The following is a 27788-nucleotide window of genomic DNA, read 5'->3' on the forward strand; positions in this document are numbered from 1 at the left end:
TGATCTGCAAGCCAAAGAGATCAGTTCCCCTGGAGAAAAATAGCTGCTTTGATGGGTGAACTCTCTGGCATTATACCTTACCAAGCCCCCCCCCCTTCCGCAAACCCTGCCCTCTCCAGGCTCTACCCCCCAAATCTCCAGGAATTTCCCAACCTGGACCTGGCAACCCTACCATGGAGAGAGCAGCCAGACTACATGGACCAATAGTTTGACTCAGGGTAATAAGGCAGCTTCATCCATGGGAATGAAGTCTTCTAGTGGTTGTTGTGTTTTATGAAAGTGATATAATGACGTTTTCACCTCCTCTGGGACAGGCTACGGTTTAATAAGACTTTTGCATGGTATCAGTTTTATCATTCAGGAAACAGGTCCTTCATATCTCAGGCAATAAACACTGGACATCTGCATGAAAGCAATCAAAGGAGGAAATGTGTGAGAAGAAAGCAGCAGGACTAGTCAAAAGAGTCTTAAACTAGCTCTCTCTCTTGTGACTGAAAAACAACAAAAGAAGGGCTGGGAGGGGAAGGCCCCTGAGCCTTCCAGACCTGTCTCTCAGCTCACACTGTTGTCCTCTTCCCTCCTGGCCTTGCAAACTATGTGTGAAGCAGTTATAACTGATTTTGGGGTTGCAAGCCAGTTTGAGAACCACTGTCCTGGCTCTCTTCAGCGAGTGTGTGGAGATCCCCACCTGCTGTAGCAGTGCAAGGGCATGGAACCAGGGAGAGGTGTCCATTCACGATTATATAAAGTAGCACAAAAAAGGGCTGGGCACTTTCCCCTTGTGCCTTCAGCAGCTGAAAAATAGGCATGGAAATCAACAGGCGAAGCATTATCCTGAGCTGAGTGTCCATGGCCAGATGTTTCACCTGCTGATTCCTGGTCAGGAAAACGAGTATCTGGCTAATAGGAAGCTTCTGCTTGAATAAATGTTAGTCTGTGAGGTGCCACTGGACTCCTGATTTATTCTGTAAAATATCTGAAGACAAATGTTTTTCGGCGGACGGGCTTGAAAAGATATTTATAGCCGAACAGTAGGATTTGAGACCTTAGAGGCCAACAAGATTTTCAGGGTTTCCTACTTGTCTGAAGAAGGAAGCTCTGACTCTCGAAAGCTTCCACGCGGAAAATCTTGTTGGTCTCGTCCCCCGGACTTAAATCCTGTTGAAAATACATGTGGAGCTTCTGGATTGCCACCTTCTTTTCTGACGGGGCGCCTACACCAATTCAACAGGTTTGGCGCGGCAGCAATAACATCTCCAGCCCTTCGCCTTGCGGCGCACCTGCGACACCAGCAAGGCGGCAGCCCAACTGTGCTCCAAAGAAAGCCCTGTCGAATACGCCTGCATTCGCTCCCAAAGGAGCGTGCCTCCTAGGAGCAAAGTCTACAGCGAGGAAACGTCCAAGGGGCACCTGAAGGGGAAGAAGGTGAGGCTGCGCCAGACGCCGCTTCCTCCCTCCTACCCGCCAGCCTCGCCGGGCCGTTCGGAGCCGGAAGATCCGGGTCGTGAGGAGGGAGCAGGAAGTCGAGACGTGGCCGCCCAGCTGAGCAGCAGGGGGCGAGGCAGGTGATGGCGGCCGCGGCGGCGCTGAGCTCAGAGCGGCTGGAGGTCTCCATCGACGGCCTGACCCTGAGCCCGGACTCGGAGGACGCCAGGCCGGGCCAGCCAGACGTCAGGCCGCTCCCTGCCGGGGTGGGCCGCGTCGGCCGGGCAGGGACAGGGACTCAGCCTGGGCGGGAGGCCGACGCCGACGCCGGCGGGGATAGCGGCGATGGGGCGCTGAGCCTGGAGCGGCGGTGGGGCTTCGGCCTGGAGGAACTGTACGGCCTGGCGCTGCGCTTCTTCAAAGGTGACCGGGCAGGCGCCCCCGTCCCCGCTTCCCCTCCCAGCCGTCCCCATCAAGGGTGGGTGCTGGAGGGCCTCGTTTGGGAAGCTGCCAAAGCAGCTGACCGGGAACATCTCGAGGCTACTTGGTACTCCTGGAACTGGTGCAAGAAAATGCGGGCCGGTGATCTGCCTCCTGCAGAGGGCTGTTGGGGTGGTATCTCGTAATACCGGCAGAGGAGGGGGTGACTTTTTACAGCCGGTGGCACCGATAATGTGAACGAGGCAGACTAGTGTACTTAAAGGGCTAGTTCAAACATGTATTACACCATCTACCTGATCTCCCTCTCTCAGAGAGAGAGAGAGAGACTTTGGAAATGACTGTTATGGTATGTAATGTGTAGAATAATTGTCATTTGTCAAAAATATGAAGAGATAGTGTAATTTGAGCCCTCAGGATTAACTTTATTAAGGTCTAGTTCCTGCCCTGTTGCTTCCTTCAAAATAATGTTTATATCCTTAAAATGGCCTGTCATAGGTGTAGCTAATATTTTCCCTGTGGCCTTGGACAGATCAGTCTTTGCAGGGTGTTTTAGATATGTCCTTAAGTAAAGCTTGGAGGAAACCACAAGAAGATGCAGTGGATAGTATACAGTCAGGAGTGAGTCAGATGAGCTTGCTAATAGATCACTTGCTTATTGATTTGTGCATATTTTAGCTTTTTTTCAAGGCACTTATGGCAATATTCATGTGAAAGCACTAAGGATTCTTATGTAAAACAAACATCTTTGTGTTTGTGAAGAAGAAGAAAGGGGCTGTGATTCTCTTAATGGAAGCACTGCTTATTGCATAAGAGCAGGATCTGTTATCTGGATTAAACAATTTTTAACAAGTAACTTCCTCCACACTTACCCCCACACACACTATGTATGTTGACTTTTCTGTAACAGTATTGTGAACTACAGCACATTCCATGTATCCTGTTTTGCATGGAAAAGGGCTGCACCTGGTGGTGGAGAGTGCTGTCAAGTCATAGCTGATTTATAGTGACCCTTGGTGGGGTTTTCATGGCAAGAGACTAACAGAGATGGTTTGGCATTGCCTGCCTCTGTAACTCTGGTTTTTGTTGGAAGTTTCCCATCCAATTACTAACCAAGGCCAACCCTGCTTAGCTTCCAAGATCTGATGAGATCAGGTTTGCTTGGGCTGTTGAGGTTAAGAATACTCTACCAATAATCTTGCTATTCCTCTCCTTCCTTTCCCATTGTAAACAAGTTCATTATGGATGAGGTGTATTTTTCATGTTGACCTTTTCACATGGTGGATGGAACAGGAGTCAAGAAGAACAGTAAAATTCCCCTTTCTTCTTATTCATGTCATAGACCTTTAGTAACATTTCTCATGTTACATTCTGCAGACAGGAGCCACATGCAGTATCACTGTTTCCTAGAAGTTCTCTTTAAGTTAGATACTAGCATTAACCGTCGTTGTCTTCACAGATATATGGACAGAACCCACATGTAACTTCCAAAAGTAACCCAGATAATGATCCTTTAAAGTTACCAGAGTGCAGTGCATGGAGACCCTCAAAAGGTCACTTGGTTGGCTCTATTAGATATGCAAGTATTAGGCCCCAAGAAACATGACCCCTGCATACACCTTTTTCATAGTTGCTGTTTGTATTGGTCTGTCATTGAACCGAGTCTTGTTGATGTTTATTTGGAAGCAAATCACACTGAGTTCAATGAAACTTAAAAAGTCTGCCATCCAATCACAAGTTACTCAAGGCACATAAGATTCCACCTCATGATGTTTTCAAGACAAGAGATAAGTGGCAGTGGTTTGCCCTTTCTAAGTAAACATATACTAGAAGTTAAATCTTTGGGATTCTATTCATGATCTTATCATGGCTGTATGGCAGTAAAGTTATGTGAATGTTGCTTGAATCATTTGCAAAACACAAACCGGAGAGCAATGAAAATCGTAATATATAGAATTATTTAATTAAAGTGCAAAAGTGCAAAATTGTGCAAGATTCTACACAGGATTCACTCAGTTATGCAAGGTAATTCACAGGACCAAAGAATTCTGTCACAGAAAACAATCACCAAATTCATATAAATACACAATCAAAAATGGAGAGTGCACAATCAGGGGAAAGGCAGTCCATGTGTCCAGAAATGGAATTAATAAGACAAAGCTATTCAAAGCTGTGAATATGTAGTTAATATTTATTACTGTAATTTTACTTATTAGTCCATGAATACTAGCCCTGGAAGAAGAAGAACCGAAACGGGAATTGAGAACAACAGCTGATGCCCGTCGGCTAGCTTTGTCTTATTAATTCCATTTCTGGACACATGGACTGCCTTTCCCCTGATTGTGCACTCTCCATTTTTGATTGTGTATTTATATGAATTTGGTGATTGTTTTCTGTGACAGAATTCTTTGGTCCTGTGAATTACCTTGCATAACTGAGTGAATCCTGTGTAGAATCTTGCACAATTTTGCACTTTTGCACTTTAATTAAATAATTCTATATATTACGATTTTCATTGCTCTCCGGTTTGTGTTTTTCTCGTGTTGCTCCGGGAGCTTCCCTTTTGTTGTTGCTGAATCATTTGCAGGCATAATAATATTCAGCTACCTCATTCTTATTATGAACATATTAAATACATATTAATGCTGCTTGTTGTCTAGAAGCATTATGTTGTGAATTCAGATGATCTTTCATAAATCAGTGTTAGTACTATAATTCATTATATACTAAAATATTATCAGAGTCTTACATCTTATATGAGAAGGTGTTGCTTTTGGAAGTCTGTCCCAGTAAATCATTTTGTATTGAGGTTGTTTGGTCACTATGGAAATTGACATGGGTCCTTTCTGGAATACATGAACACTTTATTTGGAAATAAAACTCTTAAGATCCACTTTTGAAGTCTTAGGTATTTGTTTTCTCCTGGATGTTTGAAGGGCGGGGGGGGGAGCTACTTTTGCTTTCGTACGTTGTCATGGAGGAAATATTTAGTGGGGAGAAGACAAAGATTAACTACCATGTGTGCCCAGTGCAGGGTTTCCCAGTTTTCTTTCATAGTAATTTGACCCTTCAGAGCTGGGATTTAGTGGAAGCTGCTACTGGGAAGTTCATACAATTCCTGTCCCCAGTCCCCAGTGTACTGGCAGTGTGGAATTTGGCACTGGGAAGTGAGCTCAATTATAGGACTAAGTATAATAGCAAAACAAATGAGATAGTCTGAGAAAGTTAGAATTAACAACTCTGATTGGAGCAGGGAGGCAGGCAAGGAAGATTAGAGGCCTGCTGGTCCTCTAACTAGAAAAAAGACGGGATTGGAACTTGTCTGAAGTCTTTGCTTTGAACGGAATGGAGGCAGCTGTTGCATAGACTACATTCTGCTATAGCACAGTGGTTAAGTAGTTTGGCTGTGAATCAGCATTCTACTGGTTCGAATCCCACTACTGCCATGAGCTCAGTAGGTGGCCTTGAGTAAGCCACTCCTCTCAGCCCCAGCTCCCTAGCTGTATTGTGGAGATAATAATAACACTAACTTGTTCACCGCTCTGAGTGAGGCACTAGTCTGTCTAGAAGAGCGGTATATAAGTGCAGTTGTTGTTGTTGTTGTTGTTGATTACTTGATAAGGATACATATTATTGTATCTAATTACCAATGTGGCCAAATCTGTGGCTACTTAAATCCAGAGACTGAAGCCATGAACAGACAAGACAGATCTTTCCACAAACCTGAAAAAATCCACCGGTTTGCTGACAAATTTGAAATATAAAAATAAAAAATACATTGAGAGGGCTAACTCCCCCAGTAATATAAACAGTATCTATAACTTTAAGAAATGCCCTCTGTAGTGGCCTTGTGGAGTTATTAGGCAACCACAACAGTATTATCCAGCCTTCAAAACTTGGTTTCTGTAAGTAAAAGGCAAGGAGGAGAGCTCTTTTCAGGGCTGTTTTGTCCTTTGAGGGAAGGTCTCACCAGAGCTAGGCCTGGCAATGGCTGTCAACCAAATTGAAACTATGAGATTGGCATAACTCACCAAGGACTGGCTGCATGCTACTGTTCAAAAGCAGCCACCTCGTGAAAGCCACTGGGGTATAGTGGTTAAAGTTTCATACTAGGATATGGAAGACCCAGGTTTGAATCAACACTTTGGCCTTGGGCTAATTACACATTCTCAGCCTAACCGACCTCACAGGGTTTTTTAGTGTTAAAATGGAGGCAGGGAAAATGATGTAAGCTGCTTTGTGTTCCCATTCTAGAGAAATGTGGAGTACTAATAAAATTATATAGCTGAAGTTGGGGGGCTGATAAAAAGTTGGTTGGAGTGTAGGAAGGAGAAAAGGAAGCAGCCAGAAGGAGGAAAAGAGGAAATTGTGCAGGTAGAGGGAATAAAAGGGAAAGTGAAGTGCCCCCTACAAGTCCTTGTACCACCCAACCACAGGGAGGAGGCAAGGAAGGAAAGAAGGGTTGGTAAATTGGCTGGTGGATGGGAAGGAGAGAAGGAAGCAGAAAAAAGGGAGAGGATACAGGGACTTTCAGGAAAGAGAAAGAGGAAATAGTGGGGGAAGAGGAAATAAGATGCTGCTTGCAAATCCTCACCGGTCCCCCCACTTGTATAACATAATAGCTATCATGCCTTGGTCATGTTTGTTGGGTCTGCTTCCCAGGACTGTTCTGAAAGCCATCCCTTTGAAGAGCTAGCCATTGTCTCAGGGGGTTCAGGTTCAATCTTGTCAAGGTGTGGATCCCATGCTCGTAATCTATGTATCAGTGTACCTCCATTTTGTGCAGAGAGTCTGTAAAATCTGCAGACCATTCAGATCTGGTAAAATGGTGGGGAATGATACCAACAAAATGGAGGTGTACTGGTCTTGGCAACAATTCTGAGATTTTGCAGTAAATTATTAGAACCTTTTAAACTTCCATTAGTTCTGATGAGAGAATAGAGTAAGGCATTATTTGCCTGATTGCTAATAGGCACAGTATGGGATCTTTTCTAAGCCCTAGTATAAAATAGTAAGCTTTTTAAATAGCCTTGGTGGAATTAGATTTCTTTACTCATTATAACAGAAGAATGTGAGCCTTTTCGACTACCACAGCCAGGCCATTCCACAGGGTATGGGGGCCACAACATTAGTAGGATTGCACCCACAGAAGAGCCTGCTCAGATGAGTGAATCTGTTATGGCAGAGCATAGCAGGATCGGAGATTTTGTAAATTAGAGGTTTCAAGGCCACAAAAGGCTTTATATGTGATAGCCAGTATCTTGAATTGAACCTGGTGACTGATGGTCGGCCTTTCCCTTTTTTCATTAAGATACAGGACAGTATAATGCATTTGTAATTTTGTAGGCCTCTTTGGATTATAATTAGGCTGTAATTTGTTATGTTTTTGTACTGATGAAGTCTGAGATTTTGGGGGGAGTGAACATAGAGGAAGTTCATGCGCATTAATGAATTTAAGCGAGATACTGCATGTTGTAACCTAGAAACCTCCTCTTTTAAATGGCATAGGAGGATGCCATTTGCTATTTATCTTAGGCACAAGCCTTTGAATATCTTATTCTCCCTCATCACATTTCCTTTATCTGCTCTCAGTGAAAAATTTATTTACTTACTTCTCCCTCAGGCATCTCTCTCTCTTGGAAAGCAAACCTGAGCTATGTTTTGTTTATGGGCTTTTTGGAAAGCTTGTTCACAGTACCAGGATTACATCTTATTTCCAGGCATGTCAATTCTGAAAGTTGTGTTCTGAGTTCAAGAAATAAAACCCTCTCAATTAGATAAAAAGGGAATAAAATTATGTTTAACCTATAGGGTTCAGCAGAGAACTTGGAACAATCCAAAGGGAGACGGAGGTGCTTCTGTCCGTTGATTTTTTATGGCAATAAACGTATCCAACTTTCCCTTGATAGCATCTTCAATAAGATGAGGAATTATTCAAAATTTCCTAAAGCTATTCTGCTTCTCTTAGCAGTTAAATTTCAAATATGACCCAAAACAAATGACTTTGCCACCTTTTTTTCATACATTAACAGTGCAATCCTAAACTTAGGATGTCACTGTGCAATCCTGCTTAGGATGTCACTGTCAGATGCGTAAATATTTATTTCTACATGCTATTGTTTTATTGAGTGTTGACTGTAAATGGTTGAAATATTTCAGAAAACCTCTTTCCCCTCCCTGCTCAGTTTATACATTAGGAACAAAATTCTAAGTCCATGATCTTGGTTGCCTGGAAATTCTGAAAACTTGTTTTACAAAGTACTTGAGAGGTTGAAACTGCCCTCTTGAAACATCTTCTAAATACATTAAGCCACTTGCTTAATGTAATGTGGTGTAGCTCTCATGAATTTTCCACAACATTTGCAGAAAAAGACTGTTGAAAAAAGACTGTTACCCGCATACCACCTAGGAATCTAAACTACAGGTAATTTGATAATGAAAGAGATATTCAGCTGAATACCAGCTGGCCTGGCTAGTTAGAGACTATATCAATAGGGACCTGTCTTCTAGGCAGGCAAGCACAGTTTAGCGTTGGTAGTTACATTGCATCTGTAGTGTGATACATAAAAAAAAGTTCTGGTATGTGTATAGACATAAATTCACTCTGTAGAGGCCCAAGTTCATAAAAAATCATAAATGTGATTTACCAATAGTCTCCGGTGATTAGTTTAGCTAGTAAGAAAATATCACTACTTGTGGAAGAAAAGAAAAATACAATCTCAACTGAGACTGAATTGAATAGAGTTAAATTTGTCATGATGCCATATTTTAGCAATTTAATGCCAGAATCTTGTTTTGAAATAATTTTTATTGGTGTGTTTTCTGGTTAGCAGCAATGTGTCTTGAGAGATTTGTCCCCCTGGTTTCTGACTGTTGCTGTCTTCTGTTTCTGATTTGAGTCCCTTGGTTCTCTTTCATAGAAACTGACCCATTTATCCTATAGGGACAAGAGACAGGCTTTTTCAACGGTTAACGTCTTGCTCGGTGTTGGAGGGTGTAAATGAGCCCTTGTTGGTATGGTTGATGATATTTGGAACAGAAATATTGCCTGACTGGATCTAGGACAGAGTTGGAATTTGGGTACATGGCAGGACTGATTTCCTAAATCTCATTTTATGTTAGGAGGTCCATTGATGCTATTGAGTAACCATTTTATATTGGAAGGGTCAATGAAAGCTAAGTATCCTTGTCCAGGGTAGGACATCTTTGAGATTGTTTTAGTTAGAAGCTGTAGGCGATGCCAAGCAATATTTTGTCACATTTATGCCTGGGTCTTAACAGGGTATCCATAGCCTCAATGACTTCTCAGTTCATTGGGTTGATTACTGTGGTTGTAAGGATATCTGATGAACATCTTTCAGATGTGAATATATCTGAGTTGATGTGACTGTATCGTATCAAAATTCATTCTTCTTAACCCTGAGACAATATAGTAGACAAATGTGAGACTGTGTGACACAATAAGAGTCATATCTGAAAGGCAATTTGTTTTGAAACATTGCTGTCATTAATGAGATGGTTTTGGTATGTATAAACAGTGTATTCAGAAGCACAATATGGGCTCTGAAGATATGGACAGATGGAACATCAGTTGCAGATTGGAGGAAACAATTATATTTCAGTCATTCTGAGAATGTGAGGTTGGTCTTATATGGGGAGGTGCAGGCTTCTCCCCAGTGCCTTCTAGTGTATAGTTTTTGGCCATCTAGTCAGGAGGCTCCCAAACAATGCAAATGTATGTGGCTGGGGCTGGGTATGTCTTGAGCTTGAAATCTTGGATTTGTATAATAGTTCTGTTGAAGGCTCCTGCAGCCCTTTCCTTGCATCTTCTTTTAATATGCATGCTTTGAAGTTGAACAGCTTGGCAATATCAAACAGTCAGGTGGTTTGATGAGGAGAGCTGCTAAATTGTGAGTAACCAGAGACTGTTGCATGGATGCTGAACCTTCCAGCCATGTGGCTAAGTAGTATAGAACACAATCAGCATGCTCCATCTATCTCTCCCATAGTCTTCCATCCTCTGTTCTGTATCCCCTCTGCCCATCTGCAGTGTTCAGTTCTCCTCTCCTTGTCTGGCCTGTTGCTTTGTCTCCCAACCCCTTGATCCCATGATTCCATGGAGTATTCTACTTTGAGCCACCATGTCCTTCTGCTGCTACTTTCTTTTCTTTCTGGCTTTCCTCCATTTTATTGCAGGAGAAAAGCAAGTAGAATACACAGTTATATACTTAGTGTTTTTTTATTAACTTCACTTTCCTAAACAGTTTAGTCAGGAACCATATTGGACCTGCTTTAACTCCATGTAGTTCAATATATATGGTTTGTTTGCTCTGGTCTCTATTCACATGTTAATCTTGTAGTGACATATAAACACCTCCAAAATTTTCCCTCCTTCCCAGCATTACTGCTAATGTGGCCACTATTCATGATAATTTGAGTAGTTCAAGTCAGTATAAGTCTTTAGTGCCTCAAGGTTTCTATATGGTGTCTCTATTATTGTAATTTACAATAAACAATGAAAGAGAAATGGGATATTCATATTCATTTGTTTTTGTAAATATCAGCTCATGCTGTTCTGGTACTTGCTGAGAGCTCATTAAATGAACTGGGACTCTTTTAGCCTCCTTCATGTGTTTGTGAAAACTGGAACTTTGCTTTTCTTACAATTGAGCCTGGCAAGCTACTGTTTCATAGTTAACATCCAGTTCAGATCACAGTGTCAGTACTTGGAAATGATGCTGAAACTAAGTTATAAAGAGATCTTCTTTCTGGTGCAGTGTAAATATAGTTATATTTGGTAGTGTTTGCTTTCTCTTGGGTTATGAATCAGAAAAACCAAGTTAAAAATTATGAAATCAAACACGCGCTGTGGCTTTTGAAGCTCTTTCAGTTCTGCCCATCCTTGCCTCTCGAACTGTTTTTGCATTGAACTACTGTTCAGTAATTGAAAGTAAGAACCACTTATACATTTGCTTCACTAGCATTTTGGCAACTTCATTTAAATCACCTTCTAACATATGTACTAAAATATCATACAAAAATATATAATTGTTATGCCACCATATTGGTTGAGTAGTCAGAATTAGGATTTCACATCAGTGAAGTCATAAAGGGGCAGACATATCTTTACAGATTACAAAAAAATAACACTGATATAGAGAGGTTATCTTTTTATATATATATAGGCTTGGCTGTAGAACATTAATTTTTTCCCCAAACAGCAGTTCTCCTTCCCATACTTGGAAATTTTTAAAAAGCTGCTGTGTAAGCTTAAGATGAGAAATAATTATGTGGAGTGCGACCTTCTGGAAACTTCTTGTGTTGGGTATTCTTGAAGGCCAGTCCTGCATATGTTTGTTCTGCTTCAAGTGTTGCAGAACTCAGTGAGATCTTCTAGCAAGTATGCAAAAAGCTGCAGCCGATTCCTCTGTGTGTTTGTTCAAAAATTGTGAGATTGAGTTCAGTGGCAATTAATCCTTAGTAAGTATGCCTAGGACTGTAGCCCAGATATCTCGGCTCTTTTGTGTAGGACAGTAACAATATAATGCCCTAGTATAGCATTTCTCAACCTAGGCACCAGGGACAGTGGAAGTCCAAACTATGCAAATACTTTTTAAGGATAAAGGGAGAGCCCTGGTTTTGTCAACAGTGAAAACAGAACCCTCTCAGTTTTCTAAAAATAAGGTATGAATTCTTTGTCTCAGGGGAAGGGAACAAAATTTGCTTCCCCTTCTTTTAAAAGGCAGGTCATAGAGTTGGTACCATCTACAGACATTTAGCTTCCACTCCACCTCAGAGTATTAGTGAGAAAACTTGCTGATTAGTTGCTGAGAACCAGTAGCTCAACTCTAGGACCTCTACTTTTTTGAGTGGTACTAAGGAAGGTACAATCCTAATACAGTTGGCCTAGTAGCTTCTGTTATAAAGTAGAACTGGCTTTAAGTTTCTCACGCTAAGGATTTTGACATGGGGAGAGAGAGAGATACCGCTTTGCTTCCATAGACAATCGCAGCTATTGGTGGTGTTCAGTTGCCTGCCACAGTTTCAAATTTTGTGACACTGGCCTTTTTTTATTTCGGTGAGCTGCCCTGGAAGTTTTTCCAGGTCCCTTTCCACTGTAAACTTGACAGAATAAGGGTACGTTTGCAGTATTAACAATGTGCGTATTCAGGAGATAGAGTTCCATAGTGTTGCGGAACTATGGACTAGAGTGCATTATACTTAGTGATACCTATATGTTCTAGTAAATTCAGTATGAACTTTACTGTAGTTTTTTTCTTGCATACTGTATAACTACACAGGTGCTGTTTCATATTTGATAGCCAATTAAAAATAGTGGACAATAGCAGATAAATGTTCTCTAATTGTTAGAATGGACCAGTGATGATCTGATTACTTAACTTCTCCTATCATCTTCACTGATTTATATCTCTTAACTTGGAGCTGGACATAGTGTAACTTTTTGGCTAGGTAGAATGTCACATGATTGAAAATATGAATGATTGATTGAATCTCAAACCAATAATAGTTGACCTATGCCATCACATGAATAAGATCTTAGATTTCTGTGTAAGTTAACATATAAAAGTGCTAACCCTGATGACAGATCAGAGTTTGGCTGGAAGAAATCTCATGAAGATCTAGGTGAGAAGCTTATTCTTGTAATGTGTGTTGTGGGAACTTCAATGCATTTCATAGCAAATCTGATTGATTTAAACTTAGATTTAATTGAGAAATGTTAGGAGATTTAATTTTTGTTGCCATCATCTGTTCCATCTTTTTAGGTTTTATCTTAACAAGCATTTATATTTTGATACCTTGCTTTAATAAAAAGACTAGTTTATTTTAATAAAAGAAATCATTAAACCTTTAAGAGGAGTCTTTGTGTCTTGGTGGGGAGAGTACTGTAAGAAGAACCCTATAAATTACTTTGTAATGACAAACAGTCTCAAAGGAGCAATAGCTGTTTTCAGGTCTCACTTCAAAGACTGAATGCTGCTCAGAGTTTAAAGATAAAATCTTTATGCTAAACAGTGGAAAACCTTAATAAGATGCAGATAAGCATTCTGTTACATCAGGTCTTCAGGAGCTACTGTTGAATTCTTGAACTAGTTGTAAGGCTTCACTAATAAAATGGTAAAGTACAGTGACTTTAATAATGCTTGTCTGCATTTCAATTCATAGCATTATTTCTCTTCAGAAAAAGTACAGTGACTTTAATAATTTCTGTCTACATTTTAATTCATAGTGTTATTTCTCTTCTTCAGAAAAAGATGGCAAAGCATTTCATCCAACGTACGAAGAAAAACTCAGACTTGTAGCTCTGCACAAACAGGTTCTGTTGGGACCTTACAATCCGGATACTTGCCCTGAAGTAGGATTCTTTGATGTGCTGGGGAATGACAGAAGGTATAAACCTATCCATTTTAAAGCAGTTAACCATCAAATAATTACTTTTAAAAAAACGTATTGGTTAGGCCAAACCAATGGCTACTTTATTGTCTGTGTAGTATCATGAACATAGTGATCTTCAGCATGCTCTAAAGCAGAATTTCTGGAGTTCTACACCCTTTGGGGAAAAGGATAACTTCCTCTACATTTTAATGAGAAAACAGTTAAATTTTGTTGAAATGTGAGACACTTTTCACTTAATCAAATTTGACATAGAATTCTATTTTGTCCTTGTATAATACAGAAATACAAAGAAAAAAATAATTACCAGTTCGCTACATTTTTTAATTGCTAGGTAGAGTCCTATATGTTCTTCAGAAATTATCCAATGAGCAGTCTTTCACTTGTGGAGTGTATGCATCATCTCTGCAGAACTATTGCTGATCAGGTTACTATTCATGGGACAGTATTTAGGAGACTTCTGACAGCACATTCAGCTTAGTACTGAAGCTAGGTACATGGAACCTCTTTGGCAGAGGACCCTTCAGCACATCCATTTTGTCTTGAGTTTTCTTCATCTTAGTTAAAATACTAGCTTAAAATATTTATATCCAGTCATTTTTTTCTACTTAACAGGTCCTTGAGATGGCTTGCAACAATATAAAATCTAGCAACAATAAAACCAGATAATGCAGTAACCCAGCCAAAAAACAACTAAGCTGAAAACCCTGTTGAAACAAAAGTTTCCTGAGTGGTGGTAATTAAGTTGCCATACAGCCCACATCTTTCTTGGAAGAGTGCTCCTCAGTTTTGCCTCACAGAAAAGGTCTTGGCTTTTGTTGCCACCTACCAAACCTCAGGCATGTGAGTTGCATGAAACAGAGCCTCAGAGTAGTCAGGGATGTTCATATTGGAGGTGGTCCTTAAGGTGCTATGATCTTGAACTGTTGAAGTTTGAATCAGCGCTTGAAATTGAGCCCAGGGACTAATTGTGGGTTTGTTTATTTATTTATTTACGTCTTTTATTTCCTGCCTTCTCTTCAGTGGAAATCCATAGTGGCTTACATTATTTGCCTTTCGTCCATTTCATCCTCACAATAACCTATGAGTTAAGTGAAACTGAGAGAATATGACTGGCCCAGTGTCACCCAGTAAGTTTCCATGGCAGAGTAGGTATTCAGACTTGGGTCTCTCAGATCCTAGTCTGACACTTCAACCGCTACACCTTGCTGGCTCTCTAATTAGTTGGTATAGTTGCTAACCAAATCCAGACAGAAGACTAGTAATATGCTCCAAGTGATGACAATCTGTGGTGGTAATCTACAAACTGCAGCTTCCAGAGGTAGCCCCCACATAAAAATCTAATCACCATGGCATTTGTAACTGTGGCCAGATCCTTTCTGTTGAGGAAAGGGAACAGCCTTACCTGGCAACAACACTCTTGCTACTGTCACCTCAGCATCCAGGAGCACAAGACAGACTCTGAACCTGAGTGTTCAGGAGGTATGCAGACCCCATTTTAAACAACTGGTTGAAGAGTGAGCATTCAGTCTAGGTCTCCGACCAACAGGCCTAGGAAGAAGTGACTTGTCTTTGCAATTCTAGCCTCAGCAGCTGACTGGAAACATTATTTTATCTCTTGACTTACTATGACAACTGCTTCCTTCTGTCTCTGCATATGCATTTTGCTTGGCACAAAATGTTACTACTTTACATTTCTTCCTCCTCACAGGAAAGAATGGGCTGGTCTTGGGAACATGGCAAAGCAGGATGCCATGACGGAGTTTGTAAAGCTCCTAAACAGGTGCTGCCATCTCTTCTCAACATATATTACATCCCATAAAATAGAGAAAGAAGAGCAGGAAAAGAAAAGGTAACTGCCTCTGGCATTTCATGCGAGTTCTCATACTGAGATGTACCTTGCATTTCTTTCCTAAATTTTATAAATAGTAATGTAGTCATAAGGTTTTGTTTTTTAAATTATGATTGTTTTTTAATTGTTTAACTGTCCCAATAGTAATCTGATGATTTTATACCAACACTAATTTTGTACACAGCTTCTTCTCTTGAAATGTATTAGTGTATTATGAAAATAATACAGAATATTAATAATGTGTTAGAAACTGATTAACAGTGCAACCCTAACCCCTCCTGAGGTGTAGGTATGTGGCCACCTGTCAAACTCTGGTGTTGCCCGTTCTCTCCCAAAGGACTTTCATGAGGGAGATATGCCAGCATGCAAGGCTGGCTAGGCATGGCCAGCAGAGCACGCTCTGTTGTTTCCCTGGAAAGTCAGCAACATCCCCCAGTTGCAGGGCAGCTGCCATTGACAGTGCTATGAGGCAGGCAAAGGCAGAGCCAATCATCGGCTGTGATTGGAGCCACTGCCTGACAATGCCACTCGCATCCTGCAAAGAGTGGGTGCTCAGTGCAAAGACCCTGCGGTCATGTGGCACCTGACTGGAGAGGAACCCTCCCTACCTTGGGCAAGGGAGGGCATGCCCACCCAAATGGCAGACAGGACACCCACCCCATTGCTTGAATGGGTCAGGCTGGCAGCCAGAGCACTGATTGCTTGCAAACGCCCCCACTACTTCCACTCTGAGACGCACACACTGTCTCCCTGAAAAGTAGAAAAAGAGAGGCAGGAGGTCCAAGAACTCGTTGGTCAGGCTCAAACCCACAGCCCCTGACACTCAGGATGAGCTCCTGAGCCAGGAGAGGTGGTTCCCTAGAGACATGCCAGGCAAGCCAAAAGACCCCTCTGCAACTCTTACATTATCTGCAGCTACACGGGGCCAGACAGAGAATATTCTGCTGATCAGCATGGCTCAGAGGAAAGGTGTTGGGATAGCATGCCTGGTGCTTGTGGTGTGAACCCCACCAGAGTGAGGGGGACAGGCGGGCTAAAGCCCTGCATCTGCCCCCCCCCCCGCAGCAAACAGCAAAGTGAGAGTGGGCTGGTCTTGTTGATGAAGCACCCCAGAGATCCATCGGTTTTGTCGGCACATCACTCCACAATTCCCCCCTACCACATCCTTGCATCAACCCCACCCCCCAGTGTGCCAACCATCTGCCTGGTTTATCAGATGTCAGCAGTGCTGTGGGAGGGTGTGAGATCTCCTTAGAGCCCCACCCAGGGCAGACACACATGGGCGATACTCCAAATCCCAACCTGCTCCCTGCAGAGTCTGAGGGGGAAGGGGGGATGGAAAGCTAAGTGTGACATCAGCCTCCACTGTTCTGCAGCAGAACAAAATGGTGGTCCAGAGTCACCAGGAGCATATTCTGAAGCCACCCCATCCTTTCCAGCCCTATGGGGAAGTGACAGATGGGGAGGGGTTGGTTCAGGGAGGAGCGTGGAGTTGCTGTCATCCACAGGCAAGCAAACAGACATGGAGAGAGTTGTGGTGCAACAGAGACTTTATTTGACTGCCAAATGTGAAGAGGATGTCTGGATGCAGGTTGACAACTTGCTTTCTCCAGCGTAGTGACTATGATGAGCTTACTGCTCCCAGGAGACTTTTGGAGGTGGGGCGAGCCAACTCTTGCTCTGCTTCTGAGCGAGCCAGGGTGAAATGCAGGTCAGGGAGAAGAGTGTTCCTGGAGTGAGTCTGCGAGGATTGCTGGGGTCTGTGACAGCCATCCATCCATGTCACCAGGTTGGATTGCCACCTGCCTGGTGAGGCCGGGTCTGCTGCACCTTGTGAGAATCCATGGCCTCATGGAGGGACAATTAGAGACCCCGTCACTGCAGAGATGACAAGCATCCAGATGGCTCTTACCCATCCAGTCAGGAAGCACTCATTGACAGTGTCAGCTTGCTTTGCTGTGGACGTCACTCAGAGCTTTTATCTTGCATGGAAACGACTGCAAGTGTTGCTTGGCCACTGTACTGGGGAGTACAGAGCGCCAACAACCAGACACCCTGACTCATAGTCAAGCTCTCTTCTCTGCCTGAAGTGGGGGGAGGGAGTACAGTCTAGGGAGTCTGCATGCAGCTCTGATATGGGCTGCAAGCAACCCCCACCCTTCCCTCTGAGGCAGCTCTGTCAAGCACAGTTCCCTGGGCAGCTGCCTCTTTGTCAGGCATGGACTATGGTGCTTTGAGGGCAGAGTCCACCTCTACCCCTTACTGCCAGCCTCATTTGTGATTTGTGGAGGCCAGTATTTGGGGAGAGGTGCTGGCCCATGTGTGAGGGGAGTGGGGGAGGCAGCTGTGGATGAGTGATTTGGGGCAGCCGAGTCCTGAGCTCCTCCTTACCTGTCAATGTGTCCTCACCCCTTCAAGCTAAGACTCTGGAGACAGGGTACCTGTTAGGATTCTGTAATGGAAGATGTTAGACATTCTGGACTTAGTTTTCCACCTGGTGTGTGGGTGCAAAGTGCTTGTCCAGTTTTGCTAAGTGCCCGCTCTGTGCTCTCTCCCTGCCACTGAATTGTCTCTCACTCTAAGTCCCTATGGCAGAGGACTCTCGGGCAGAGCCTTGTACCATGCCCCTTCCTACCAAGTTCATGGGCACTTCCCAGACGGAGTTTATGTAGGGTGGGAGGGCATGATTGGGTGCCGGGGAGGGGGCTTGGCTACTGCAGGGCTGCGAGCGGATTGGTCATGCCTTTAGTTGGCATCCTGTGCTCCTCCGGGCTGTTTGGGCAGGGTCATGCATGGGGAGGGGAGGCAGTTGACTTTCCCACCATTTTTTGTGGCATAACTTTCCACCAGTGTTGGGAATGTTCCCAAGCCTCGAGCATCTTAGTGAGCTGATTAACTCCCACTGGACCACCACAGCCCTCCAGCTGTAGAAAACCCAGGCAGAACAGCGTTTTGCCAACATAGCAGGAGTTTACGTTGATGTAAGTGCTCAATATGCTGGCATTTGGGCTAGTTGGCTCCCGAAGCACTCCCCCTCCCACATAGAATTGCTCTGAAAATGTTACCCTCTCAGATACTTTTGGGCAGTTGGGCAGTACTTCTGTTAATCTTCTGCAATTCCATGCAGAAACATATTAGCATAGGCTCTGAACTTTGTATAGAACTTTGTATTCAGTGTCGCGTGTAATTCCTTTCTGGTAGTTGTCAGTCCCATTTCTGTACTTATACACCAGTGGCACTCTTCACATAATATTCCAAGTTGTGGAGAACAAAGCTTTTAAACAGGAGGTTAGAACAGCACATGTACCTAAACTAGAATTTTCCTTAAATTTTTGAATTTTGGTACAATACTGGAAATTTCTTCGGGACAAACTTTTTGTTACAGAGTTTTAAATAGCTCTGTTTGTAGCAGTAGTTTTGGGCAGTGACCAATGCTGAATCTCAGAACTCTCTTTTAAAACTATTTTAGGTCATAAGCTCCTCTTTCACCAATGTGGAATAACTTAATTTCTTGCAGCAACTCTGTACAGTGAGCAGTCATGTGTGCTTTGAGTCTTCTGTCCAAGTTGCAAAATGGCATGGATAACACAGGCTCAAACTGTAGAACCATCTAATGGTAATCATGGTATTTACAGGAGAGAAGAGGAAGAGCGTAGGCGACGTGAAGAGGAAGAACGAGAGCGTTTACAAAAGGAGGAAGAGAAACGTAGACGAGAGGAAGAAGAGAGGCTGAGACGGGAGGAAGAAGAAAGGAGGCGGATAGAAGAAGAGAGGTTCCGAATGGAGCAGCAAAAGTAAGTACACGGCAGCTTTTTAGTCACATTTGTCTGTGGCCCCCCAAAATCTGGGAAATCTACATCTGGGTTTCAGTGGTCCCCCAAAAATCTGGGATTCCTGAAATCCAGAAAGATTCTCTTATCCAGTTTGGACAGATTCAAGAACCCTGGATTTATCCTGCCATTATTCTCTATGGGGAAACCTATCTGTGGGAGTGTGTGTGTGGGAGTGAGTGAGTTTCCAAGCTGGCCCTCAAGCACAAAATCACAGGAGCAAGGCTACCACTGGTCAAAGGCACACTCCCAAATGCAAGCTCAACCCAGAGAAAGCCCAACAGAACCAAACTGAAGTAAAGTAATGGAATCTCCCCAGAACCCAACTGAAGCAAGGGGACCAACACATCACACCAGAGAATCATCAGTTTCACTAAAACCAAACTGAAGCAAGGGAACAGTATCCCCCCCAGAACCAAATCCAACCAGACAATCATGTCAATCCAAAGAATTCTACCCAAACTAAACTGAAGCAAAGGACACTGTTGCAGCTTGCCCAACTGAACCAGTGTGACTCACAGAAGCCAGGCAGACAAGGGAAGCTTCTGCAGATTAGTCACTCCCTCCTCTCCCCTCCCTTCTTGAAAAAAATGTGAGAGATGCTAAGGGAAACAGCCAGGCAAGAGGGCAAAGCTGTACTTTCCAGATTAACCCGTATTTATCCGGGGGTCTTGATCCTGGATACCAGATTGGATCTGTGATTCTGTAATCACACATGCTGTAGCACAGTGGTTCGGCTGTGAATCAGCGCACTGCTGGTTCAAATCCCACTATTGCCATGAGCTCAGTAGGTGACCTTGGGTAATCCACTCCTCTCAGTCCCAGTTCTCCAGCTTTATTGTGTGGATAATAATAACACTAACTTGTTCACCACTCTGTGTGAGGCACTAATCTGTCTAGAAGAATGGTATGTAAGTACAGTTGTTGTTGTTGCTGTAATTATTAATTTGATCTGGGAAAAACAGATTTAGCCAGATTGGTTAAATCTGGCTTTTCCCACAATCCCCGGACCCAATTCGCACGCCCCTATTTGCATTCCTCAAAAGAAGCTCAAGGTGCTGTATTCTTACTGTGCCTCTTTGAGGCAGGTTAGGCTGCAGCTGATAAAATGGTGATCAGTCCAAGGACACAGTGAGCTGTGGAACAGGCATTTGAACAGGGGTTTTCTCAGGCTTACTTTTGCAGTGGTGCTCTCCAAAGCGTTTCTCCTAGCTTCACTTGGCAGTCTGAACCAGCAATTCTGATTGAAGAGCTGCTGACCAGATTTAAGCAACTCTCCAAAACACTCCAAAAATTTGCATCTCTCTGCATTCATGCCAGTTTTCATATAAGGATGCTGCAGCTTGGCCCATTCCAAAGAGCATTTCTTAAGAGTTCTTCTTACATTAAATGCAGCACCTGTACTGTAAAAAGGTGATAGATTGCAAGTATTTTCAGCATTAACTCTTGGTTTAATTATAATGCAGAAATGTTTTCTGCAAAATGCAATATCCTACTTTCTTTCCATGAACAAGCTATACCTTCTTTGGGAGCATGTGACTGAGATAACTTTCCTAATGGTGTGGTGGGACTTTTGTCCTTTGGAGTGTTCGATACTTATGGGTGAATCAGCAGCCATGATGAGAAAGGCCTGGGCTCCGGTCGATGCCAGCCGGACCATCCTACGTTTGGGAACTGCAGGCAGGTGGCAGCCTGAATACTACAGTTAGTACACAGGAACTGATGGGAAAGACAGTCTTTCAGGTATGTGAGTCCTAGAGAGTGAAGGGCTTTAAAGAGCTTAACTACCACCTGGAATTGGACTCCCACTATCCTAGAAGAAAGATTTATCTTTACTCTGGGATAGCTTTCAGCAATTAGTAATACCTGTCAAACAGAGGCTGCTCTTTGAACAAGTTCTGCTTATCAGTACATTATTTATAGGGCCCTTCTTGCTTTGCTTTTTCTCATAAAAATCCACAGACACCTTCTACAGTTTATTTATTTCCTTTATTGAAATTATACTCTAGTTTTTTTAGAGAAACAAGATATCAAAATATATGTGATAGCACAAGCGAACTATGATTGGTTTAATGCTTAATTAAATATTCATTTTTTCTATTGTATAACCTGTCCGGGGTCAGCAGCCCATCCCCCGGACTTGCCGGGGGGGGGCAGCCGGGAGGCAGCAGTTCAACCACTCTGACTGGCAAACAGAGCCAGAACCTGCCTGTGGCAGGGGGAAGGGGCGAGGCCACAAGGCCTCAGAAGGCGAGAGGAGACAAAGGGAGCCCAGCTAGTCCCACCCCCCTGAGGGAGGAAAGGGGGCTAAGCAGAGCAGAGGAAGGGGGCAAGGATAGCGGGTTTGGGGACCCAGCAGTCGCCCACACAGAGCCCTTACCTGAAAAGAAGGAGCAGCAGCCCCAACAGCCCAGAGCCATGCCCCAGCTAGAGGATAGTAGCCTGGCCCAGGAGATGCCAAGAGCCGAGCCCCTCCAGGTGGAGCTGCTGGAGGCACTCTGCTGGAGGAGCTGGGCAGCCAGCCAAGGGGCCACAGCTGGGCCTGCCTTCAGCAATCAGCTCAGCCAGGGAGGCCTGGCAGCCAGCTGCAGCTGGAACTGCCTTTGGCAATCAGCAGAGGCAGGGAGGCTAGGCAGCCAGAGAACAAGGCACAGCTGGTGCTGGTCAGTGGAGCCAGATCAGCTACCCCAGCTGCAACTACTTGGGGCAGCCCAAGACCAGGCTGGAAGGAGGGCGGAGCAGAGAAAGGGAGCCCTATAAAAGATGGCTGGGAAGAGCTCTGGGGTGGTGGGTTTGAGTAGGAGTGATGGAGTGGAGTTGGAGTGGAGCAGAGCAAAGACCAGGAAGAGAGTGGATGGAGGAGGAGAGGCCAAAGGGGGTGAGTGGCGCAGGTTGAGCAGACCAGCGAGTGGATTGAGAGGGAGTCTGGGTGATGTATACTGCCCCTCCTTCCACAGAGTGGGGTCCTGCAGCATCCCTGGCACCCCTCTGACATCAGGAGCAGACCGCCCGGCACCCCGTCCAGCGGCAGCTGCGGCGAGCCCTGACATAACCTTCTAATTAGTCAAAAAGTGATGCTATATCCAACTTGTAAAACGAAACTATAAATCTGTGAGAAATGACAAAAAGAGTTGTTGGTAGATCACCATTGGTCCATTCTGCAATTGGAAAACATTAATTTAGATAGAGTCCACTATATTAATTGGCTGTCAAAGATGAAAGTACACCTGTATTAGTTACATATTTCTGTAAAAAAACACACAGAGACAGTTCATACAAAGTGCAGAAGTTCACTTAGACTACATGTGTATTGCTTTGTGCAGTGTGCTTTTAATCTATATTACTGCAACAAATCCTTGGCATCTCTAGTAAAAAAGACAGGGTAGGAGGTGATCTTAAAGACCTCTGTCTGAGATGCTAGTGAGTCCTGCCACTCTGAGTAGACAGTACTGACATTGATGGACTAATGGTCCAATGCAGAAGATGCTCTTGGCCACTCTGCTAGCATGTTTTTCAAACAGCTGGGTCCATGAGAATCCCAAAGCCAACTTCACTCCATCAGGAAAAGTGGATCCAGTCCCACTACAGCATCAGCCTTTCTGACCAGCATTACCTCTTTTTTGTTTAGATTCTGCTTGTTCTGCCTTAGCTACCTGACCACGGCCTCAAGGCACCAGTTCAGAACCAAGATGGATGCATCTGGAGGCTTGGATAATGAAATACAGACTTAGGTGGCATCTGCATATTGATCATACCCAACCATCTTATTTAGTGGCTATTTATAAAAAAATAAATAAATAAAAGCACTGGTGAAAGAACAGATACCTGTGGCACTTCCCAGAACAAATCCTATCCAGTTGATTCTGCACTTCCAGGGGAAACTCTTTGTGTCCAATCAAGCTCTAAGCTAAAAGGGAGGGCAAGACTATCTCTAGGTCTTGAGGTGTTTACTTTGTTCTGTTGTGTTTGTTACAGAACAAGGATGCCAAATGTCCAAGAAGCTGTGCCTTGAATGGATGGGCAGGGGAAGTACTGAGTTTTGGGTTGCACATTCTTTATTCTGTTTCAGTAACTAAATATAGTAGGCTTCTAGGTCTTCTCATTGAAAGACTTTTGTATGCTTCTGCTGTTGGTAATGATGACTTTAAAGAGCCTAATGTTAATAGATGATATTTATACAGAGCTTTAGTGTGTTCAGAATTTCTCACATGCATTATCTTGTTGTAAGCCTTAAAATATTCCTGTAGTTTAAATAAAAATTATTCAGTGAAATCGTGAGCAGAGTTACTCCTGTCTAAGCCCATTGATTTCAGTGGGCTTAGACTGGAGTACCTCTGCTTAGGATTTCACCGATTATATTGTAGATGGGAGACTGAGAGAGTGTATGGTTTGCTGAAGACCACCTAGGAACTCATAACAGATGCAAAGTTTGAACCAAGGACTTTCTAATTTGTAACTTACAGTTAACTAGTCACCATGCTATACCTAGCAAGAAATACAGTGGTCACTTTGAGTCCCTTTCTTATGTGTTCTGTTAATATATTTCATAAATAAACCCAAAACATTCCATTCTTTATTGTTAAAAATGTTTTGTTAATATGGACAATTTGCTCTGCTTGAGGCTCCACAGTTTGAATGCCTTCATCGTTGTGTTTATCAAGTTAATTTGTTCCTAATCCAGACAACAAATAATGGCGGCACTGAATTCCCAGACTGCTGTTCAATTCCAACAGTATGCAGCCCAGCAGTACCCAGGCAACTATGAGCAGCAGCAGATCCTAATTCGTCAGCTCCAAGAACAGCATTATCAACAGTACATGCAACAGCTTTACCAGGTCCAACTTGCACAGCAGCAGGTACAGTAATCTTTGGGCCAGCTGTTTTAGCAGTGCTGATTAGTATGTTGGTTCCTTCTGAGACATGAGCAGGACAGCTCGTCTACTTTGCAAGCAATGATGAAGGTGGAATTCGTATTTTTAATATTGCCTCAGTCCCACATATTAAAAACTTCTGTTAATGTTTAATGTATCCTGTAGTTCTCCACTTCCTCTGAAAATGGAATTCATTTTAAGTAAAAGTACAATCATTGATGTAACAATGTTGACTTTGCTAAATACCCAGTCTTTCCTAGAGCATGCAGAAGCAGGTACCTAGCATTAGAGAAGGAGTAGATGCCCTTTTTCCCTTGCAGCATATGGCTTAAAGTTTCTTCGTTCCTGAGCCACTGCCACCAGGAAATTAACCTGAAAGGAACTCTCCCATTTCCATTCCTTTAGGTGACGGAGTAGACTTATTTTGTACTACTGGCACTTAAATAGCGGTGCCTTCCTCTTGGCTGCCCATTAGCCAGAGTAAGTTATGTTTGTTTCCTTTAAGTAATAGGTAAGGAGCTGTGAAATTTTCAGATTAGGTGCCATTAGGTTCAATGGGAAATAGTGACTTACCAGAGAAAGTGCTTGCCAGTGACTTAGTATATCCATTTCTGTAGCAGATTAAGTATGGTAAAATTCAATCTGATTATTGGAAATATGCCATAAAAATAAAGCATAATCAGATGGAATGAATAATTGCTATTCAACTTTAACCTTTATTGATGCTCAGACTCCTTGTGCAAATCAAGCCTCTGCAACTTTTTTTAAGCCCTTTCTTTAGATAGCTTTAGTTGCTATTGCCAGTATCACTTCATAAGGAGAGCCTTGCTGAATTAGAAGAACGGTGCTCTCTAGTCCAGATTCCTGCAGTGGCCTGTCAGATGCTGAGGCCCACAAGCAGAGGCCAAAGTCTCCTTGTTATATTACCCACTTGCAACTGGAATTCAGAAGTATATACTGCTGCTGAAAATGGAGACTTAATTTAACCTTTATGGCTAATAGCCATTGTACCTTTCATCTATTAATGTGTTTAATTCCCCTAAAAATAGCCATTGCTGCATTCACCTGGTTCTTCTAGGAGCTGTTCACTATCTTCAGTTTATTTATAGTCTGACTTTTTCATTGTGTCTCAAGGTGGATTACACAATGTAAGCAGTGTAATCAGTAAAATAAGATATCTAATAAGCAAAACGATAAGACTAAGATTACAGATATTTTAATGAAACATAAGCATTAGACATGATATGCTGGTGTTCTCTGGAGACTAGGCCACTTTGCTTCTCTCTTTCTCTCATTTCTAAAAGATTTATAAACAAATTAAGAAATATTTATCCTAATACAAACCCCTAACAATGTGCAGGGTGCTTGTTTGGCGTCAGAGTTCTTTTCTGGATTAATCTTTTGCCTTGTTTTAAAAATTCTGCCAGTATCCTGTTCCCTTAATGTTGACAGAGCACATATAGTTCTGAAATCTAAGAATCCACAGGGAGAAAAGGAACTCTATCATGGAAATCAATTCCACATAACTGCTAGCTGCATGTTCCCTGCCCATAGCACTGTGTAACTGCCCATAGATAGATAGATAGATAGATAGATAGATAGATAGATAGATAGATAGATAGATAGATAGATAGATAGATAGATAGATAGATAGATAGATAGATAGATAGATAGATAGATAGATAGATCCAAATTACTTATTGCCTTTATGCTTTTCAATTTGTAGGCAGCTTTACAAAAACAGCAGGAAGCTGCAGCTGCAGCAGGAGCTTTAGCAACGTCAGCTTCAAAGGCAAACTTGGCTGCCACAGGAGAAATACCTTCTGTTAATGGACAGGCCAGTGCACATACAGACAGCCCTGAAAAAGATCTGGAAACAGACGCTTTAGAAGAAGCACTAGAGAATGGACCAAAAGGTATGAGCAAAGATTGTTGACCATGGAAGAGAAACTACAGAACTTTTTCTGTAAAGCCAAATGTTTTGGCTGGGCTTTCTGTTTAGCATTCTCCATGGCCCATAAAGGGCACACTATGGCCTGTGGAACATGGGACTATACGTTCTAGGGATCAAAAGCAATTTATTACAAGCAGAGTGAAAAGGAAGGAAAGGAACGAGGCTGGGGGTAGTGCACTTTCTTGTTTCTTTATTAATTCAGAGCCATGTGGTGGTACATAGTTGATTGTTAAAAGGCCCCTGGATCCCAGTTTGAAATGTTGGCTCTAGGAGGCTATGAAGAGTTGCTGAGATAAGATTAGCTGCTTTGGGCCTGAGATGATGGTATGTAAGGGCTAGCATGTGGGAGATCTTGTAGAGTTTCCTCTAGTTTTGGGCAGGGCTATCCTGTGCCTCTACACTACTCCAGAACAATTGTGTGTCCAGGTATAAATAGCTCATCTTACACTTTCTCTTTCATCCCTCCTTTTAGAATCTGTTCCCGTTATAGCAGCACCTTCCATGTGGACACGACCCCAGATCGCAGACTTCAAAGAGAAGATTCGCCAGGACGCAGACTCAGTGATCACGGTTGGCAGAGGAGAAGTGGTAACAGTTCGTGTACCAACTCATGAAGAAGGCTCTTATCTCTTCTGGGAGTTTGCTACAGACAATTATGACATTGGTTTTGGGGTATACTTTGAATGGACAGATTCCCCTAACACGGCAGTCAGCGTACATGTTAGTGAATCCAGTGAGGATGAGGACGAGGATGAAGGTATCTCTTATACTTTTAGCAAACACCAGCATATCATTTTGTATCCCGTGCAAGAATGCACAGTTTGGCATTTGTTTAATGTTGAATTACATGGAGGGGATGAGTGCGGTTGGAATTTCACTGATTTGGGTGTGCTAGGAAGGAAGGTGGTGAGGCTCAGCGGCTTTGTAGTTCTATCAGTATGTTATGGGTAAAAACGTATCACTGTGGGTCATCAGGAGGAAGTGAGAACTTTGAGTGAAGCATACCCAGCCCGTGACTGCTGCTGTCACTAACCTTACTTAGCTGTTAACAGTAACAAGGATTGCTCATTGGTGGTTCTTCCGCTAGTATCTTACCTAAATCCTCATCAGATGGTGAGAATTTCAAAATCAATGCAAATTAAAGTTTTATAGAACTTTTGTTGTGACATTTATAGTCTCAGACAGATCACTGAATTATTGAAAATCAGTCTAACCCAATATTTGTGTAACTCTGTGTTGTGAGCATGGAGCCTAGAAATCCTCACTTAAATGTTAGCTTATCTTGTGACACAGAAGTTTATGACTTTCAGTGATGGCCCTTTATCTCTTTTCAAATGCCACTATCAGATATTTGTCTTGCAACTGTTTAGCCATTCTTCTTTCATAATCTTGCTGATGTTGAGGCTTCAAAACATCCTCCTTTTTCTAAGCCCTTCCATTGATAATCTTCTTGGAGACTTTTCGTTTGCCTCAGTAGCTGAAGTAGGCCTCCATGTTATGAGACTGTTACCCAAACATTTACAACTTACTGTATGATACTGCTTTCTGTTGTGTGTCCAGTTTCTAAAATCCATGATTCAGAAAAGCATAAAGCTTGGGCCTTGCAGTGTGGGATGAAAGGACACTGGTAGATGTTAGAACTGTACAGGTATTACTTCTTGCTAGCTGCAGTTTAGTCCTAGGTTCTTGCCCACTTTCATGTAGTTCGCTCATGTAGCATTAACACTGGGGCTGGGCAATCTGGCAGCACTTAAGGATCTTTCATTACTTCATTCTCAAGTTTCAACTGAGTAAAATGTTGAAATGAATAGTGACCATTCTTTGACTACTACCTTGGGGAAACTTTCAAAAACTTTTACTATGGTAATAAATAGAGCCAGTGATTTGGGGGAAAGCTACAGGAGCAGAACACTGCTACAAATTAGACTAGTTACACCAGTTTTTTTAATCCAATGCAGAAGGGCAGAATTTTCAGAGAAGGGTTAAGCACGAGGAACTCTGAGCTT

General features: G+C 42.9%; 1 protein-coding gene across 1 annotated transcript in view; it reads left to right on the forward strand.

Moving 5' to 3' along the window:
• Nucleotides 1-1528: 1528 nt before the first annotated feature.
• Nucleotides 1529-27788, forward strand: part of ACBD3 (acyl-CoA binding domain containing 3) — a 30355-nt gene continuing 4095 nt past the window's right edge. Inside the window, exons 1-7 of the mRNA XM_054979480.1 lie at nt 1529-1848; nt 13131-13272; nt 14987-15127; nt 18763-18921; nt 23639-23813; nt 25555-25744; nt 26255-26539. Coding sequence (XP_054835455.1) covers nt 1569-1848; nt 13131-13272; nt 14987-15127; nt 18763-18921; nt 23639-23813; nt 25555-25744; nt 26255-26539 — 1372 coding nt within the window. The 5' untranslated portion in view covers nt 1529-1568. The remainder of the gene's footprint in view (nt 1849-13130; nt 13273-14986; nt 15128-18762; nt 18922-23638; nt 23814-25554; nt 25745-26254; nt 26540-27788) is intronic.

The sequence above is a fragment of the Eublepharis macularius genome, chromosome 1 (genome assembly GCF_028583425.1).
Source record: "Eublepharis macularius isolate TG4126 chromosome 1, MPM_Emac_v1.0, whole genome shotgun sequence".
In the NCBI taxonomy this organism is placed as follows: Eukaryota; Metazoa; Chordata; class Lepidosauria; order Squamata; family Eublepharidae; genus Eublepharis; species Eublepharis macularius.